Source organism: Juglans regia, chromosome 11 (assembly GCF_001411555.2).
Source record: "Juglans regia cultivar Chandler chromosome 11, Walnut 2.0, whole genome shotgun sequence".
NCBI lineage: Eukaryota > Viridiplantae > Streptophyta > Magnoliopsida > Fagales > Juglandaceae > Juglans > Juglans regia.
This window is the reverse complement of record NC_049911.1, coordinates 9,744,920-9,761,763: the sequence shown is the minus strand read 5'-3', so window position 1 is coordinate 9,761,763 and position 16,844 is coordinate 9,744,920. Positions and strand designations below refer to the sequence as shown.

Genomic DNA, 16,844 nt, shown 5'->3' with positions numbered 1-16,844 from the left:
TTGGTTTGTCAGTCATATGTAAAGTCATTTTCATTCACGTTGTGTCAAATGCTCCACTTTCTTTGTTGGCCCTCAAAATGAGACACTTTTAGAAGGACTATGACACCAAACGGGCAGTCCATTTACATGGAATATAAGTGAAACATACTTTGTAAGACTTGCTAAGCCAGTTAATTATTATAAGCATCTTACAAAGGGCCTGAGCAGCTAATTCAAGCCCGTCAAGCAATTTGTCTTTGTACATGAAAAAATAGATGAATAAAAAATACAGTTTGGTTTAACATGCACACCCTTTATATTGGCTAACATACAACAACATTGAATTACATGATGCTTTATACAAATTACAAGAAGATGTGGAAGAAGAATCGGAGAACAGGCTATACTTTGTATATGGACAAACCTCTACTACACTTGGGATATTTCCCATTGGAAAATTACTTGGACTTCTTGGCCTTCTTCTCTGCTGCTGCTGCAGCTTTTGCAGCTGATTTGGCCAAAGTGGTAGGTTTAAGAACACTTTTAGGGTTGAATGCCTTTCGGATCTTAAAAGCAGCCCATGCAGTGCCCATAGCATGGCCTGCAGCATCAAGCCCTTCGCTTGTTGCATGAGCTGCTTGTTCCCCATACCTGCAGGACAAGCACCATCCAAATTCAAACTCTTAATAGTATGAGAAGCATAATGACACACCACTGTCTTACAACAACAGTAAACTTGCAAAATAATCCATAAAAACTAGGCCTGAATTAGTATATTTGTTAATATGAGAACAGAACCCAATTATAAGTTACCAAAATAGATCAAAGTTGGGGGAAAAGCTGGAACTCAATGCCAGCATCAAGCACAAATCACGCAGAAGTTACAGCACCGCTAAGGTCAAATGTCCTCAGATATATATCTCTTAATGTGTTCATGAGCTTTTACATGCTGTTTCACTCAACTCTTTAGGCATATTATGCTGAAATTTACCTCTGGGATACGAGTTCAGTTGTCACAGTGGATGATGTTGACATGACACTTTTTCCAGCTACTTCAACAGCATCGCAGACTTTGCCTATTTGTAAGAAATTCGAAACAGGAATATTTAATGGTTACAAGTAAAGAAACATAAACATAATGCAAAACCAAAAGAAATAAAACATGTTCAATAAAGGAGATTTCAACATAGATGATTTGCCACAGCAAAAAGTTGGTATAAACAAAAAATTAGAAGGGTGGTGAACACCACTTGTGGGAAGAGTGTGCCCCCACTCCCCCGGGTGGGTGGGGGGGGGGGGGGTTGGGGAAGGGATCTAATGTGGCCCCCATTTCAGAGGGATGTTATTTTAAGGAGAATATTAGTTTCTCAGTGGGGTGTCCTATTAGAAACGGATTTACCCACATCCCCTAGATTTCGTGGGGCATTCTACTGGGTATGTATAGATTTCGCCAAATAAACATTTTTCATCTTCAAATTCCAATATTTAGTATTTATCATATTTATCACATCAACTTGAATTAGAAAGTGATAAGTGCTAATGTGGAAAATCTCTACCATTGAATTTGAAACAAAATGAGATTTGAAGGAATTATAGGGGGGTCTTGATAGATAATTATTCTACTAAAGCCCCCTAATAAACATGCCCTAAAGATTATTAAAAAGCCCCCAGAAATTAAATAAATGTCAGTGTGTAATTAAGGAAAAAAATAGAGAATTAAAACAACTAATGTTAACTCAGGAAATAAACGTGGCAACAAATAAAAATCAAGAGAGGCATCATTACTATATGAAAGGCTTCTTTGCTATAAAAAAAATAAAAAAAAATAAAAAAAGAAGAAGAAGAAGTAGACAGAAGAGAAGATGAAACCATGAAAGAAATCTTTACTGTGCTGTTAGATAAGATTAGAACTACCTTTTACCCATAACTCTATTTTATATTTAAATTTTCTCTCATATTTTATTTCAGAATTCTCAATCCTTTGTTCTATTTATCTTTGATCTCACTTTCGCTCTTGATCTTCAAAGTTTCTTGCATTCCTCTCCCTCCAAATGCACCACCATAGACATATAGGTATCATTTTCCATATGGATGCAATTTGAGGGTTGCCCCGAATACCTCTCCACGATCGATGGAAGAGCTTAGAAATTTTTTTTTCAATACCTTGCTTCATTGGTCGATTGTAATTGATTTCCATGGCATGCCTTTTCATGAATTCTTTGTATCTCTAAACTAGCACGCACAAACGTTGCTCTTGTATATGTCTCGTATACTTGGGCTTTTTGCCTCCTTTTGATCAATAAAATCTTGTTTACCGATAAAAAAAAAAAAAATTACCATAAACAGAGGTTGCACAATTTCATAATCTATGCAACTATTTACGAACTTCTAAATAAGAAACTGCAATAGAAAGTAAAAATGGCACTCAGGAATATAAGATAAAGGGCTCATGATGATCAACATACTAAATCCATCTAGGGATGCAAGAACAATCTCCCCAGGCAGTAGGTTAAAAACTTTCTTGCCCACTTTCGAATTTGCAACTGAACCTGTAAGAAATCCAGAGACTTTAATAACACCAGAGAGGACTCCATTTGCAACTTTCTCCGTCATTTTAGTCACCCTCTTAACCCTACATAATAGTCAAGCCAAAATGTTTAGACCTTGGCTCAAAATGTATAACCATTGCAATGACAAAAACTTGTTAACTAGTTATGACATAGCCCCCATTTTCATTTCAATTAACTTGTAAAGACTACTTCTTAGTGCAGCCCCTTAATTTCAATATATGCCATCTAAATTTCAAAACCACCATTAAAGAAACAAAAGGCCCAATGTGAAAGCAACACCATAAAAAGACAAAAAAAATGATTTTTAAGTTGTACCTTCTAATCCGCTTTAAGGTTTTGGGATCAATCTCCGAATTGGAACACGGAGACAACCTTTTCTTCATGACCTCATTTCCAAACTTCAATCTCTCCACCGTAACATCCCCGCACCACAATATCCCCTTGATCAGCTTTCCTGAACCCGCAGCAATAATCTTCGCGGCCATCCCATTGTAGTCCTCCACATTCGGAGCTAGCGTCGTCCAGTACGCGGCGCACTGCTTCTCCATGAGATCCTTCTTCTCCGACTTCAAATCCGCCGGAGAAATCTCCTTTGCCACTGACCCGTCCAATGCTTCCCCCCTCTTAATATTCGCATTCTTGGAAACCTTCTGCACCGAGAAGCAACTGTAATTCTGCAAAATCCCATCCAGCTCTCTAATCAGACCCTCTTGCCCCTTGGAAGCGATCGTCAATCCGTAACTCAAGAAATCATCGGAGTCATTCCTATCTCGATTGTCTTCCTCGTCGCTCGAATCGGACCCAGAGTGGTGCTCCTTGGGCACGCGGAACGAGAAGAAGTAATGCGAGTCGTCGAGCTTGACGGCGGCCTCGTCCTTGGCCAACGGCCATTGAATATCGTCGGCGACGCGTGCGAGGACGACAACAGCGTTGACCCCCTGCCGTATACGTACAACGGTAAGGTCGCCGCAGGCGAGCTCGACGCTGTAGTGCTTGTCTATGATGTTGAGAATAGCGCCAGGGACCTTGATCAAAACCTCCTCGGTAGCCTCGGGCGGGGCCGAGGGGGATTCGTGGCTGTTAGGGTTAGGATTTTGGGGTTCAACGGGAAAGAGGTTTTCGACGAGGTCTCGCATGTCAATGGAGGGATAGAGATTGGAGGAGGAGGAAGACTTAGGGTTTGAGGGGGCTTCGGGGTTTGATCGAATCACTTCCGGGTAGATCGGAGTTTTCGGGTTTGGGTGTTGGGAAGCCATTGTTGATGCCTGTTACTGTCACGAGAAAATAAATAAGAGTTCTTCCACAGACCATGACTTCAACCGCTTTAACTACTTCAGCTAAGTCCCGCGCGGATACCGCACGAGCAAAATTGACATTTCTTTTGGACCATAATACCCTCGAAGGCAAAAAACTAACAAAAAAAATGAAAACAATTTTACTTGTTCGTCAAGTCACGTTAATTTATAAATTTTTTTATGAATTAAATATTTTTTAATTAAAAAATAAAAAACAATAAGGAAATCATGATGTTGGAGAGCTTATTATTTGGTTGAAACTCAACAGTAATATTGAAGACCATCTTTTACATTGAACAAACAGACAGAAGTGCAAAAACGTCTGCCATAAGAGACATTTATTAATTAATTTATTTAATCTGCCATAAGAAACAGATATTGCTGTGTCCTGTCCAAAAGAATATATAAAGACACAACTCCTAAAACTTCAACAAGAGAGTGCGAACTTCCATAGGACCAAGCTCAACAACAAGAGTTGAATCAATTGGACCACCTCTAATTGGGGTAGGTTCTTGTCTGTTGTCTCCCTCAACTTTCCACGCCATCCTCTTTATCTCTGACTTCTCTTGGTTTGCTGACAAGCTCATTTCCTTCACTTCTTTTATCTGAGGTTCAGAAACACAAAATCTGTCACATTGAGATTTAAGAAGACTATCTCATAACATGGCTCTAGCTACCAGATTAGCTTTGCCATCCATCTATGGATTCCCTCAACTTTCCATGCCATCATCCTCTTTCTATAGAGCATTGGGAATTTATATATTGTATGCACCAGTTGAGGAGGGTTAAAGAGAAAAACACTGCAGTAAGTAACACCAGGAAGAAGGCAGACAAACCATTTTTGCTGGAAACATCTTCTTCAATTCAACCTTAGCCAATTTTGAATACTCGGTATCTTCCCCCGCCTAATCGATCCACATCCACAACATGAAAGGAGTGATCAGAACTTGGGATAAGAAATTCTTATTTGGTTCATTTCAATAGGGATATGAAGAAGAGCATAATATGTGTTATCTTTTACCTCGTATAGATGCGCCAGACGAAGGAGCACACTTCCGTTATCCAACTCCTAAAACATTGGTGTTAGAGAGATATATGTTAGAATATAAGAGAAATAATTAAATCTACTTCTTCTTATCCGCTTAAAACTTTTGGGATCAGTGATGGTTTAATATGGTATCAAAATCTAGATCCTAAGTTCAAACATTGACTCCATATTTCATCCAATTTAATGAAATATTTTACGTGTTATGCCCCATTTATTAATGAGAGTCTGGCCCACAGATGAAAGGATAAGTGGTGGTTTAATAAGAGAGAACCAAAGTCTTAAATTTATTCTAAATTGAGTAAGCACAGTCACCTGAAGAGTAATCAAAGCAACATTGATAGGCAAACTGTAGTTTGGATCTATGGAAGTTGCTTTTGTCAAATGAGATGCTGTCCAGTCCTCCAATTTCTGAAAAACTACTTATATTAGTATGTTAGTAGCTATGATGATAGACTCTGTTACTGCATTTAAGCCATACCTCATGCGTGAAAGCTAAAATAAAAGGTGAGTAAACTTCTTGGCCAGTTGTTCGGCGCCAGCGTGCTCCAGCCCCTAGCTGGTTAATGCTAATATAATAATTACCCCGAACCTGGATGAAGGATATAAACACAAGAAATAATCAGGAAAATTCATTAAGTCGAACAAGGCATTCTATATCTTTGAAGCACTTCATATATGGTCATTTATCTATTGCTGTTTGCTGGATCATTGATTTCAGCAAGCCATGGCCAGTAGTACCTCACAATTAATAAATGTGCAATCAAGAGCAGAAGGAAGTGGATGGAAAGCACGATTACTTCTCCAAGTTTTAAGCCATTGAAAAAACTTAAAGGTGCGGTTTGGACAGTGAAATAAGATAGAGATAGTTTTAGATGAAAGTTGAAAGATGAATAAAATATTATTAGAATATTATTTTTTAATATTATTATTGTTTTGAGATTTAAAAATTTTGAATTGTTTATTATATTTTGTGTGAATAACATATTGTTAGAATGATGAGATGAGATGAAATAAAATACTTTCACTATCCAAATGGGGGCCTTAATACTGTTAAGGCTGGCATGCACCAAAATTAGTTGAGTTGGATATATTTACAAAGAGTAATTCTACATACAATAGTGAAGTGCGTAAACGCCGCATAATCACTTTGAAAAATAGTGGGATCTATTATTCAAAAATTAATTTTTTTCATGTGGGTCCTATATTTTATTCACTTTTTTCAAAGCGATTACGCGACAGTTACACAATTCGCGATTGCAAATATCTTTTACATATATGAGAGAAAATGCAATTGCGAAATCTAGAGCATAAACTATTGTGGCTATGTGATATCTTACAGTTAATCCTTCACATGTTTTGTTAACGCACACGCTTTCGTCCAATGCTTCACCCACTCCTCTAGAGTCATCATGGAGCATACGCCTTATGTATAGAGAAAGGGCAATCAGCTTAGCATGCCAACATCAAATATAAAGCATCTTTTTAACCCAAATGTTAAACAACAAAACAAAATGGAGAAATTTGAACCTATGGAGCATTAGCTCTACTTCTCCATCCTCGATGCTGGCTCCACCAGTTGCACGGTCAACCAAGACAGAGAGTTCAGATTTCTTATCCATTGTATAAATTCCAAGATTAAGCTGTAAAGGAAAAAGAAGACTGTTATTACCCGAAATAAGTTTATTTTGAAGTCATCGAGCACAATGAGAACTTTTTTGTAACTTTAGGAAAAACTCTTAACGAGTTTTTAAAGGGCCTGTATAAAGGTGTTCTTCTATACTGCTACATCCTTCAAATATATCCTTGACTTCTTCAGCATTGCAAAAGTGAAAGAGTACCCAAGGGTTGATCATGTTTGATTCATGGGAAAATATGCTAGCCACAAAAGGATTACACAAAAACAATCCCACAAACTGATGTGGCAGATCTACAGCAATCCCACAAAGGGATTTACCCAAGGGTTGATCATGTTTGACTCTTAATCAGAAGATCTCTTGGTTATTTTGAGCAGATCTACAGTTTTCCTTTGGTAGAAAACCTTGCTTAGCTACAAGGTTGAGGTATAAATCGTAATCATATATTTTTTGGTGAATGTTCATATGAAAAATGAAAAAGATCTGTCATTTTGTATACTGTTGTATATGGGTGTGTAAACTCCAGTTACCACCAATAAGGCGGGCCGAATTCATCATCCATGCTGGTTTCTTTTCTCTTAAACACATTAGCACGTGAAATAAGCTAGTGGTGCAAGTGGTTGTGCATATATGTGCTTAAGAGCAGTCCAATTAGTATTAAGAAGATTACTGGATAATAGTTTCCTGCTACAGGTTGAGTAACTGTAAGCGGCCAGTCTGCTCTATAATCACGAACCTGCAAAATCACAATCACAAGATTTCAAGTCAGTACTACAAGCATCATTCATTGGGCATGATACTCCCTTCAAAGGGGCAATACTTGGAATTAAACAGTTTAGGTTGTTCCATGATTAGCACACAGACCACCAAGAACAGATGACTCCATGTGTGGAGAATACATTTTCTACTATCAAACTTAATTTTGAAAGAGAAAATTTAATTCTTGTGGTCAGACTGAAGTTAAATCAGCGAATACAACAAATTTAAAGAAAATCTATGACTTAGGATTTAAATTTTTCTACCCAGGAAATATAAATTTTCGTGAAGGATTTCTAAAAGACAGTCTACCCGCGAGCCTGCTTTTTGATACCCAACAAAACCATTGAAGTGGTATGCTGGCACACCAGGCTTGCAAGTAGCAAAAAAACTCTTTCTAAAATTTTCTTATGTTTAAAGAGGTATGTGAGACTAACCCGTTTCAGAAAGTCTCTTCCATTAGAATCAGTATAAAACACCTTGTCTGTGGCCATATTAGCCGTCATTCTTGTGATGACTTCTTTACCAATGCCATCTTCCAAGGGAATTGGACCAATCTGCAAATAAAATTGATCAAAACCGCTAAATTTGAGCTAGAGGGATCAGACTTGTTTGATTTCTATATGCAGCGAACAGAGAGCAGTAATTGAAACACTTACAATCTATACAAGTAAGTTATTTCTTTTATCTAAGGAAATGAAAAAAAAAAAGCCAGGTACTGTGACTCACTGTGAATTCAACTTCTGCATGCTCTTTGTCTCTGTATAGTCTGGTAACCTACTAAAAAGCAAAGAAAATATAAGGATAAGCAAAAAGAAAATCTTGAGTTCAAACCATTGAATTATGAATAAAAAATAATGACAACACTATCAAGAGTGAATTATTATAAACAGCTCACTTTTGCAGCATCTTTAATTATACGAGAAATGATAGTTGCAGTCGTGAGTGTGCAAGCGCCGCGCAATCGCTTTGAAAAAAGTGAATAAATACGGAATTCACATAAAAAGAAAATTAATTTTTTAATAGCAGACTCTACTCTTTTTCAAAATGACTACAAAGCGCTTGTGCACTCCATAACTATATGTAGTATTACTCCTTTTAAACAGATTGATGACCTGGTAGATCCATGAATCAAACTGTTGGTGAACCTCGTCGAGCAGTGGTCCACGAACGACCTTCAAGGGCACCTACATAGTATTAAAAACACTCTTAGAAAATAATGGAAACCATAAATAACAGATACCATCAACAGAGATTGCTGTCTGAAGAGACATGGTTCTCAAGATAAAAGTAGAATAGCATCAAGGATAAGTGTGAGAACCCCAATAGTTGGTACAAAATTAGTTGAGGTAAGTTAAGGGGAAGAATGGCTGTAGAGAATGTGAGTGGTCAGACATTTGGCGAGCATGTGAGTGGCAAGGGGAAGAATGGCTTACTGATCGTGATACAATATTTGGAGGGGACCCATTAGGCCGAAAAATATATGCACCAGATGCCTGTAGAGAATCACATAACTGACATGTCAGCAGGCACTGCACACAGTCATAAAGTGGGTCCTAACTGAGCAAAAAAACTGTGAACCTGGCCATCGTTGCCACCCGAACTTGAACCATACCAGAGATAGCTCTGCTGTATTGGTAAATCGACCTGGCAACAACAATCATTTAAAGATGATTTTCAGTTTAGCTAAAGCAGCCTCCATGTCATGTGTGTTAGTAGAAACAAGGAAAAAAAACCTATTTAGGTGGAAAATGGTACACCACAAGAAAGTGAACAATCTACGAATTACCCTCAAGGAATATAAGATGAGTAATTCTACGTACAACAATGAAGTGTGCAATCGTCGCGTAATTTTTTTTAAAGCAATTACACGACAGTTGCACAATTCACGGTTGTAAATATCTTTTCTCATATAAGATACTAGCTTGCCTAGATACAGATAAAATTTGAATACGTGGATCATCATGTACAATCAAAATGCGGTTAATGCCAAAACATAATAATCTTGCTGTGACTCAGATAGTCACCACCTTAAAAAACTGACCAAACCAGAAAGGACAATCCCACTCTCTAAAAAGACCAGAAGGAAAAGTGGGTCTTAACAACCCGGAATCAGTAATTCTGTAAGGTTTCTAAAAATAATTTTACAAAGTTGCAGCCAGGTCAAAATGTCAACCACAGTGCTTCCCTCTACAAACCAAGCTCCTCTAAGGCTGCCATCTATGAAATGTGAAAAACTGACCCCTGTTTTAGTATTGTAAATACGTTTGAGTTGTCCAGAAGTCAAAGAAAAGGACATCTTCAGATTGCCAGGTCCAATTTCAATGGTCTCATTCTGTGGACTGTCCATCATGGAGATGAATCCATTTTTGCTTTTCCCTGCAACATTTTGAATTGCAAATAAAAGAATATTAAATAAAGTAAGTTCTATACAGCATCAGTATCATTTGGTTTTGCCACTAATCATATCAAGCCACAATACTAAGCAATGTTCACAGGGTATAACAACTAACGCTCATGCAATAAAAATAAAAAGAACTAAAATACCCTGTGAGAGAGAAATCAAATGGCATTCAAGAATGAGCAATGCCTAGAAGGAGAAAAGAAATAAGCATCTACCTTTGCCAGATGCTTTTGAAATGAAGTATGTGTTCCAACCAAGCGGCGGCACTGATGCTTGAAAGAGAAGCCAGTACTTAGGGACTTGTTTTGGAGACAGTCCCAAATAAGCCCTTGTATAGAAGTTTCTTAAGTTGATTGTAACGTTATCTAAACTGATATATTGTGCCTCAATGGTATTGCCTGAAGAATCTTGCACGACAAGATTGGCGTCGGGAACCTGATAGTTGTTGTGAACTTTCAGATCACACTGAACACTATATACCTTATCTATTTGCACATTTACAGGATGAAAAGAGGAGGCACGTTGAGTACCATACACTCGAAGAAGAATATTACTCACCGGTATCTTAATAACATCAGTACGGTTCCATCCAAGAGGATTATATGCCACAATAACCTGAATGCAACCATTCATGCATCATGAGTAGATGTCCCAACAAAGTAGTCTGTAAAACGGAAGTTAGAAAGATAAAAAAGATTACCAAACTCTTCCCTTCTGGAATATCTCCCTCTGTCGGCGGGCAGAAACTGATATTGAGTAGTTGACACTGTTCAACAGTAAAGGAAGTAGAGCAGGAAAATAAACCAAAGAAAAACAAAGTACTGGGGGTTGAGCAACCCGATTGGTTTCGCACGCATAAAAATAATGTCTAAAAGTATAATCAAAATAAAGTCATTCCATCAAAAGTCCTAGGAAAAACATCAAAACCTTTTTTTTTTTTATAAGTAAACGACTTTATTAAATAAAGAAGGAAAAACATCAAATCTTTACCTGACTTAATGTAATTGCAGTCTCCACACATTCATCTCTTGATTTGTTTTTAACCAGGCATGAAAGGGCAGTATTTACAACAGCTTCTGCCTATCAAAAGTAAATAGGATATTTGCATAAGAAATCTTTTATTGACTTTTGAGGAAAATTTATTTAGGTGTGTTTGAGTTTATTTGTTTGTGAAAGTCGTGGAGTCCACTTAAAGTAGAAAAATTTTGTGAGGTTGTGTTTTTTTTTTTTTTTTTTGGGGATTTAAATAAGTATTTTGAGACGTAAAACATGTTTGTATTAAAACTTGAAGCAAACTTGAAAATATTTTTGTTAGCAAAAGTGATCAATTGTTGGGTCTATCATAGTGAGATCTATCATGCAGTATGAATGGTGAAAAGACTATAAAATAAAGCTGGTCAAAATCAAATGAAGATTAGCAGCCTACCTCAGAGGCTCCAATGGCCAAGCGTTTTGCATAGTCATTTGTTGTATGCTGTTTAGCAGTGCCAGTGACGGCATCGTGGTGCTGTGCAATTCCTAAAGCATCTCCCAGGCTGAAAGTGTTAGGACCCTTGGATCTTTTTCCAGCCAAAAATTCCAGTTGCCGCACTGCCTATTTTATGCAAAAGGAAATTAACTTCATTGATGTTTATAGTTCAAAATTTTCATAGAAAGCTCCACCCCATTGTATATAAGATAATTCCTCTGCATGGCATATATCCTTGTGTTACTCATGGAGTTCTGGGTATCTTTGTTCACAAACTTCTGTGAAAAAATACCAAGATAGAACTAGCATCTTCCAGGATGGTTGCATGAAATGCTAGTTCCTTTGTGTCCAAGCACACAAATATGGAGGTAAAGAGCCACTCTCAATCTTATCCTAATTGAACATGAGCACAAAGGCCGAGTTACAATGATTTCATACCAAATAATAACCACTCAGCACTCGGACATATCGCTTCAAGGCTGGTCGGCTAGTGAAAAATCCAGTCCAGTAAGAATTTGCCCCATCTGCATACCTGTCAGCAAGCTTATTAACGCAATGGATAAAGTCAATAAGTGTTGCTTCATCAACAAAAGGTAGGAGAAAAAAACTTGGGAATTACGGGAAATAGTCATCAGTTTTCAGAGGCCATGATTCACTTGCTGCATTTTTTGCATCAGTATAGATTGATGGTGTAGAATACAATGCATTAACTTGACCGTCCTGAGAAAATTAGACACACTTGTAAATGCATTATTTGGAACAAAAAAAAAAAAATATTGTATTAAACAACTAAAAAAGAAAAAGGGTAATTTAGAAAAATAATTAATAATCTAAACCAGTTAAATCACAAAGGCCAAGAAAAGAAGCATGGGAAGAATTTGAGAAACCTCTTAAAGAGTAGATAATATAATGACTAGGTGAGAGTATTAAATAGAGTTAATAATCAAAATTTAATTTATAAGGTGCATCACTATAACAAAAAAACACCCTATTCAAGAATCATGTTAGGAAACCAAGGTATCCTTTAAAACACCAACCTAATGTCCCATTAATTGGCATACCAACACAAAAAATAAGTTTCAGTTCAGGACATGAGACAGAGCACCAATTCCAAGAACAATCTGAATTCACTGTGTTAGTCTCTACTGGGAAATATTACAAAAATTTGTGGAGAAAGAAACTTAATTACACAACTTAAATCCTCAACCTTTCGTTAGAGCCATTGTAGAGAACATCTAGTAGTTGTATTTCATGACAAGAATCAAATCATGGTAAAAATCTAGTAATATATCTAGGTCATCCAAACATCAAGCACAAATTTGTGGAAAAATACAAATAAACGGTCAAGCTTTCTTGGAAGCTACTGTCCAAACAGGGGCATTTCATCAGCAAAGTTTTCAAAGAAGTCATCTAACCGTCTAGTATAGATTTGCTGTGCTATAAGGATGTCTTAGTCATTTTGATGCCTGGTTTTGGCCTTTCTTGATTATAATATTGTAGTCCCCAGGTGTCTTGCTACAACCACGGTTTTCCTCAACCACAAGTGAGGGCTATGAATAAAATTTTGGTACCGTCTTCTTTCTAGAAAAAAAAAAAAAAAAAAATACTTCGCCATATACGGAGCTATTATAAATTTTTACACCACAACAAAATACCCATATTCTAAATTAGAGCTCAGCTATTTTCAAGCTTCAAAACAAAGGGAAATAAGCTCAGATGCTATAACTTTGAAATCAAATTGCCAGCAACTGCATTGATTGTCTCATTAATTCCCTACCTTGTTAACATAGTGAATCAATTTGTCCATTTGCTTGAACCAAGACTCAGCATATTGGTACTGAAAGTCATCACCCATTGTCCACATTATATGGCTTGTTCTAGTCACATTTGCCTGCACAGAATGGATGCTCACAGTAATTTTTATTTAGAACTTTGAAGCAAATAATAAATTTTAAAAGAAAAAAATCAGGCAGCTAAGAGCTTACTTGAATTTTTGCAGCATTAAGAAAATCATTAACCCGCTGTTGAACATTGTAGTCATATAGTAAAGGATCATCCTGCAGTGTCAATTTGTAGCTGATTAAGGTGATACACTCAACAAGAATATCAAACATCCAGCCAGAGAATGCTTAGAAAAAATGTCCTTTTTGAAATATCTGAACCTGAACAGGCATGAAGTCATCATTCACTTCAAAATGGAAACCATTTGGGGGACTATAATGAACTGGAAATGCATTGGCAAAAATCTGCAAGGGCCCAGTAAACAGTGAGCTCAGAAGACCTCTTTAAAAAGGAATGGTAAAAGCACCATAATTGCAATACCAAACCTGAGATGTAGAACCAAAAGTTTGGGAAGCACGCCATATAACTTCAAGAGATTTGTCATTCTTCCGTTTTGCTCTGTCTTGATAATCTATTCTTGCAAAATGTACAGAATCGAATCCAAGCTACAGGGGAAATGTAACAATCAAAATGTCTCAGTTCTTACCCAGATGGTCACAGCAGCGAATGGAAAACATCTTAAATGAAAGATTTTGCAACTAAAGTAGTAGCCAGAGACATACGTTGAAACAAAGACATTAGCTGCGTTTTGTTACTAGACTTAGTTGAGTTCAATCTAATTTTAAAATTAGTCTAATATCTAAACATTCAATTATTAAATTATTAAATTTATCTCAACTCAAAATCTTCTTATATGTGAGACTCACTACTTTTTTTAATTTAACACATCTTTATACGTGGGATCCATAATTTTTTTTAACTTTTCATAAAAAGTACTAAACTCATCTTAACATTCAAACATACTTTAAACTCAGTTTAAATGGACTCCACATAATTTCTTTCATTACTCAACTCACTACTATTTATAAAGAATTGAGCTCAACTTAACATCCAAATGTAACCTAAATCAAGTTCATAAAAAAGATTATGAACAGTATCATATTCATACATAATGAATTATCACTGAATTAACAGTGTACCTCAGCCCCAAGAAGGTAAGCTTGCACGGCGGAGTGTCCAAATGGATCGATTTGCCATCCAGCGCGAGGGGTTTTGTTGAACTGCTCCTTTATCGCCTGATGACCTAAAGTTGTTTGGTCAATCATGTCTATGTAATGGCATGTTGCTTCATCATGCATACACCAACCACCATTTCTGCAGATGGAAGCAAAGATGTTTAGCATTCATGCATCAAAGACACGACATGCACTATACAAGTTGCTTGCTAAAAGCTTACATGAATTCCAATTGTCCTGCATCTACAAGTTTTCTCACTATTCCTTGTGTTTCCACACTTTGTTCTACCCACCATCGTTGGAAAAACGCCTATCATTCATGCTAAACTCTGTTAGTAAACAAAAATATGAAAACAGCAATATTATTTTATATCAAACTCTCACCAAGATAATGTCATGTAAAATAGAAAGAGGATTACATGATTTATATGAATTTAAGAGTTTAATTGCAAATTTATAGAAGATCAATTCATATTGAAAACATTAAACACAAATATCAAAATTAATCACCATCATATAACGTCGCAAGTTATGGATCATTATATCAGAAATTTATTTAAGATCAACGTGTTATTATTATTATTATATTTTTCCTGAGCAAGAACTTCATATTATTAGTCAATTCTAAAAATCAAAACTAAACCAAACTCCCTCGCATTTAGTTCCAACCGAACATCAAACCCTCAATACAAATATTATTCCTTATTCTATTTATTGAAGAAATTCATGAACCTAATTCATCTCATAAAACTGACTTTACAAGAGATGATTGTTCATTCCTTATAAACATACACAAGACCTTCTCCATGGGCAATATGAGATTATTCCTCAACACCCTCCCTCACGTGCAGACTAATATTTTTTTCTGGTCCTTGTCACGGGATAAGTAGTGTGGATCCCCATTCATCTTGTGGCAGACTTTGATACTATAAAGAAATTCATAGACCTAACTCATCTCATAAAACCGGTACTACAAGAGAGAATTGCTCATTCCTTATAAACATACACAAGACCTTGTCTATAGACAATGTGAGATTATTCCTCAACACCTTCCCTCACATGCAGACCAATATTTTAACCTGGTCCTTGTTACGGGGTAAGTAGTATGAGAGCCCCCATTCGTTTTATGGCAGGCTCTAATACCATGAAAACATTCATGAGCCTAACTCATTTCATAAAATCGATTCTACAAGATATGATTGTTCATTTCTTATAAACATGCCCAAGCCCTTGTCTACAGGCAATGTGAAATTATTCCTCAACACCCTCCTTCACATGCAAGCCAGTATTTTTCCTAGTCCTTGTCACGGGGTAAGTAGTGTGGACCCCCATTCGTCCTGTGACAGACTTTGATACCATGAAAAAATTCATAGACCTAACTTATCTCATAAAACTGATTTTACAATAGAAGATTACTCATTTCATATAAACATGCCAAGATTTTGTTCACAGGTAATATGAGATTATTTCTCAACACCCTCCCTCAAGTGCATGCCAGTATTTTTCCTAGTGCTTGTCACAGGGTAAATAGTGTGGGCCCCATTCGTTCTGTGGCAGGCTCTGGTACCATGAAAAAAATCATGGGTCTAACTCATCTCATAAAATCAGTTCTATAAGAGAGGATTACTCATTTTTTTTATAATCATATTCAAGACCTTATCCACAGACAATATGAGATAAAAGATGATAAACACAACACTTTATACAATACTTTATGCAACAATGTTTTAAAAGGAAGGGTATTTTTGTAAAATATCTTATAAAACTAACATCATTTTACAAAAATACCCTTATTTTATAACGTCTTGTAAAAAGTATTGTATAAAATATTGTGTGTTTATCACTACTCATGTGAGATTATTCCTCAACATTCATTGATCATAGAATTCAAAACTAATCAACATCCCAATTACGCAGCAAATCATATATAAACATATCTTATAAACTTAATCAAAAACATCATGCTGTTAAGTTGAACTATTGAAATGACACACCAAATAACATTAAAGTGTCATCTCATGGATTAGTAGATTTGGAAAATCGAAACCAAATCCTCGCATCTCACATAAACCGAATTTCAAAACTTCAAGAGCCTCGCAAGTCAGATAAGAGCCTTACCATTTCCACAAACACAAACTTCCTATTAGGATCACGCAGCAAAGCTTCCACAACCGAATCCAACACATTCTCCACGCAAGCCCCCTACAACATAAAAAAGCAAGATATTATTCACCTCCCTCTACTTTAAAATCTCATCCTATATATACCTATACACACGTACGTGTGTGTTTGTGTGGCTGTTGTATAATAATGACCTGGATACTGTTGTTTGATCCAACATAGTACTGATCAATTGTCTTCAACCATCCGACATCGTCATGGGAATGCGGAACCAAATGAACATTCAATTTCCCTGGCACAACTCCTGTTCCAGTGTTGTACTTCACGTAAGCGCCACTAACTGTTCCATAAAAACAAAGAAAAAGAGACCCACATAGAAAAGCTGACGCTAAAGTAGCTAGCTTTTCCATTTCCCGAACAAAAAAACCCTTGAAGTAAATTCCCCTCAGACCAGTAGCCTCTGCTCTGTTTTTTTTTTTTTTTGTCTCGCTACTGCTTGATTTATGGAAACCGAAGGTTGTGAGGATGGAGCTGAGGAATGGACAAAAATGG

General features: G+C 36.6%; 2 protein-coding genes across 2 annotated transcripts; both read right to left on the bottom strand.

The window, feature by feature from the left end:
• Window positions 1-100: 100 nt before the first annotated feature.
• On the bottom strand, window positions 101-3,888 carry LOC108997725 (protein EARLY-RESPONSIVE TO DEHYDRATION 7, chloroplastic). The gene is made up of 4 exons (XM_018974100.2): window positions 2,865-3,888; window positions 2,445-2,611; window positions 971-1,055; window positions 101-630 (listed from the first exon to the last, which is right to left on the bottom strand). The coding sequence occupies exons 1-4, from the start codon at window positions 3,803-3,805 to the stop codon at window positions 438-440; spliced, it is 1,386 nt and encodes a 461-aa protein (XP_018829645.1). The 5' UTR covers window positions 3,806-3,888; the 3' UTR covers window positions 101-437.
• Window positions 3,889-4,103: 215 nt separating this feature from the next.
• On the bottom strand, window positions 4,104-16,740 carry LOC108997650 (alpha-mannosidase). Its single transcript, XM_018974013.2, has 29 exons — window positions 16,487-16,740; window positions 16,290-16,373; window positions 14,393-14,481; window positions 14,136-14,310; window positions 13,482-13,601; window positions 13,317-13,400; window positions 13,140-13,211; window positions 12,932-13,045; window positions 11,774-11,874; window positions 11,593-11,686; window positions 11,113-11,280; window positions 10,677-10,766; window positions 10,387-10,452; window positions 10,245-10,301; window positions 9,902-10,121; window positions 9,525-9,661; window positions 8,864-8,929; window positions 8,719-8,778; window positions 8,398-8,469; window positions 8,012-8,059; window positions 7,720-7,839; window positions 7,197-7,262; window positions 6,420-6,532; window positions 6,230-6,314; window positions 5,371-5,481; window positions 5,205-5,300; window positions 4,866-4,913; window positions 4,681-4,749; window positions 4,104-4,449 (listed from the first exon to the last, which is right to left on the bottom strand). The coding sequence occupies exons 1-29, from the start codon at window positions 16,700-16,702 to the stop codon at window positions 4,264-4,266; spliced, it is 3,027 nt and encodes a 1,008-aa protein (XP_018829558.1). The 5' UTR covers window positions 16,703-16,740; the 3' UTR covers window positions 4,104-4,263.
• Between the last annotated feature and the right edge of the window lie 104 nt (window positions 16,741-16,844).

Coding starts and splice junctions, on each gene's coding strand:
- LOC108997725 (XM_018974100.2), bottom strand. CDS start 3,805: ATGGCTTCCCAACACCCAAACCCGAAAACTCCGATCTACCCGGAAGTG. Junction 2,612..2,864: donor ACCTTAAAGCGGATTAGAAG/GTACAACTTAAA, acceptor ACTATTATGTAG/GGTTAAGAGGGTGACTAAAA. Junction 631..970: donor ACTGAACTCGTATCCCAGAG/GTAAATTTCAGC, acceptor CTTGTCCTGCAG/GTATGGGGAACAAGCAGCTC.
- LOC108997650 (XM_018974013.2), bottom strand. CDS start 16,702: ATGGAAAAGCTAGCTACTTTAGCGTCAGCTTTTCTATGTGGGTCTCTT. Junction 10,767..11,112: donor TGGCCATTGGAGCCTCTGAG/GTAGGCTGCTAA, acceptor TACTTTTGATAG/GCAGAAGCTGTTGTAAATAC. Junction 5,301..5,370: donor TTTTAGCTTTCACGCATGAG/GTATGGCTTAAA, acceptor GTAGTTTTTCAG/AAATTGGAGGACTGGACAGC.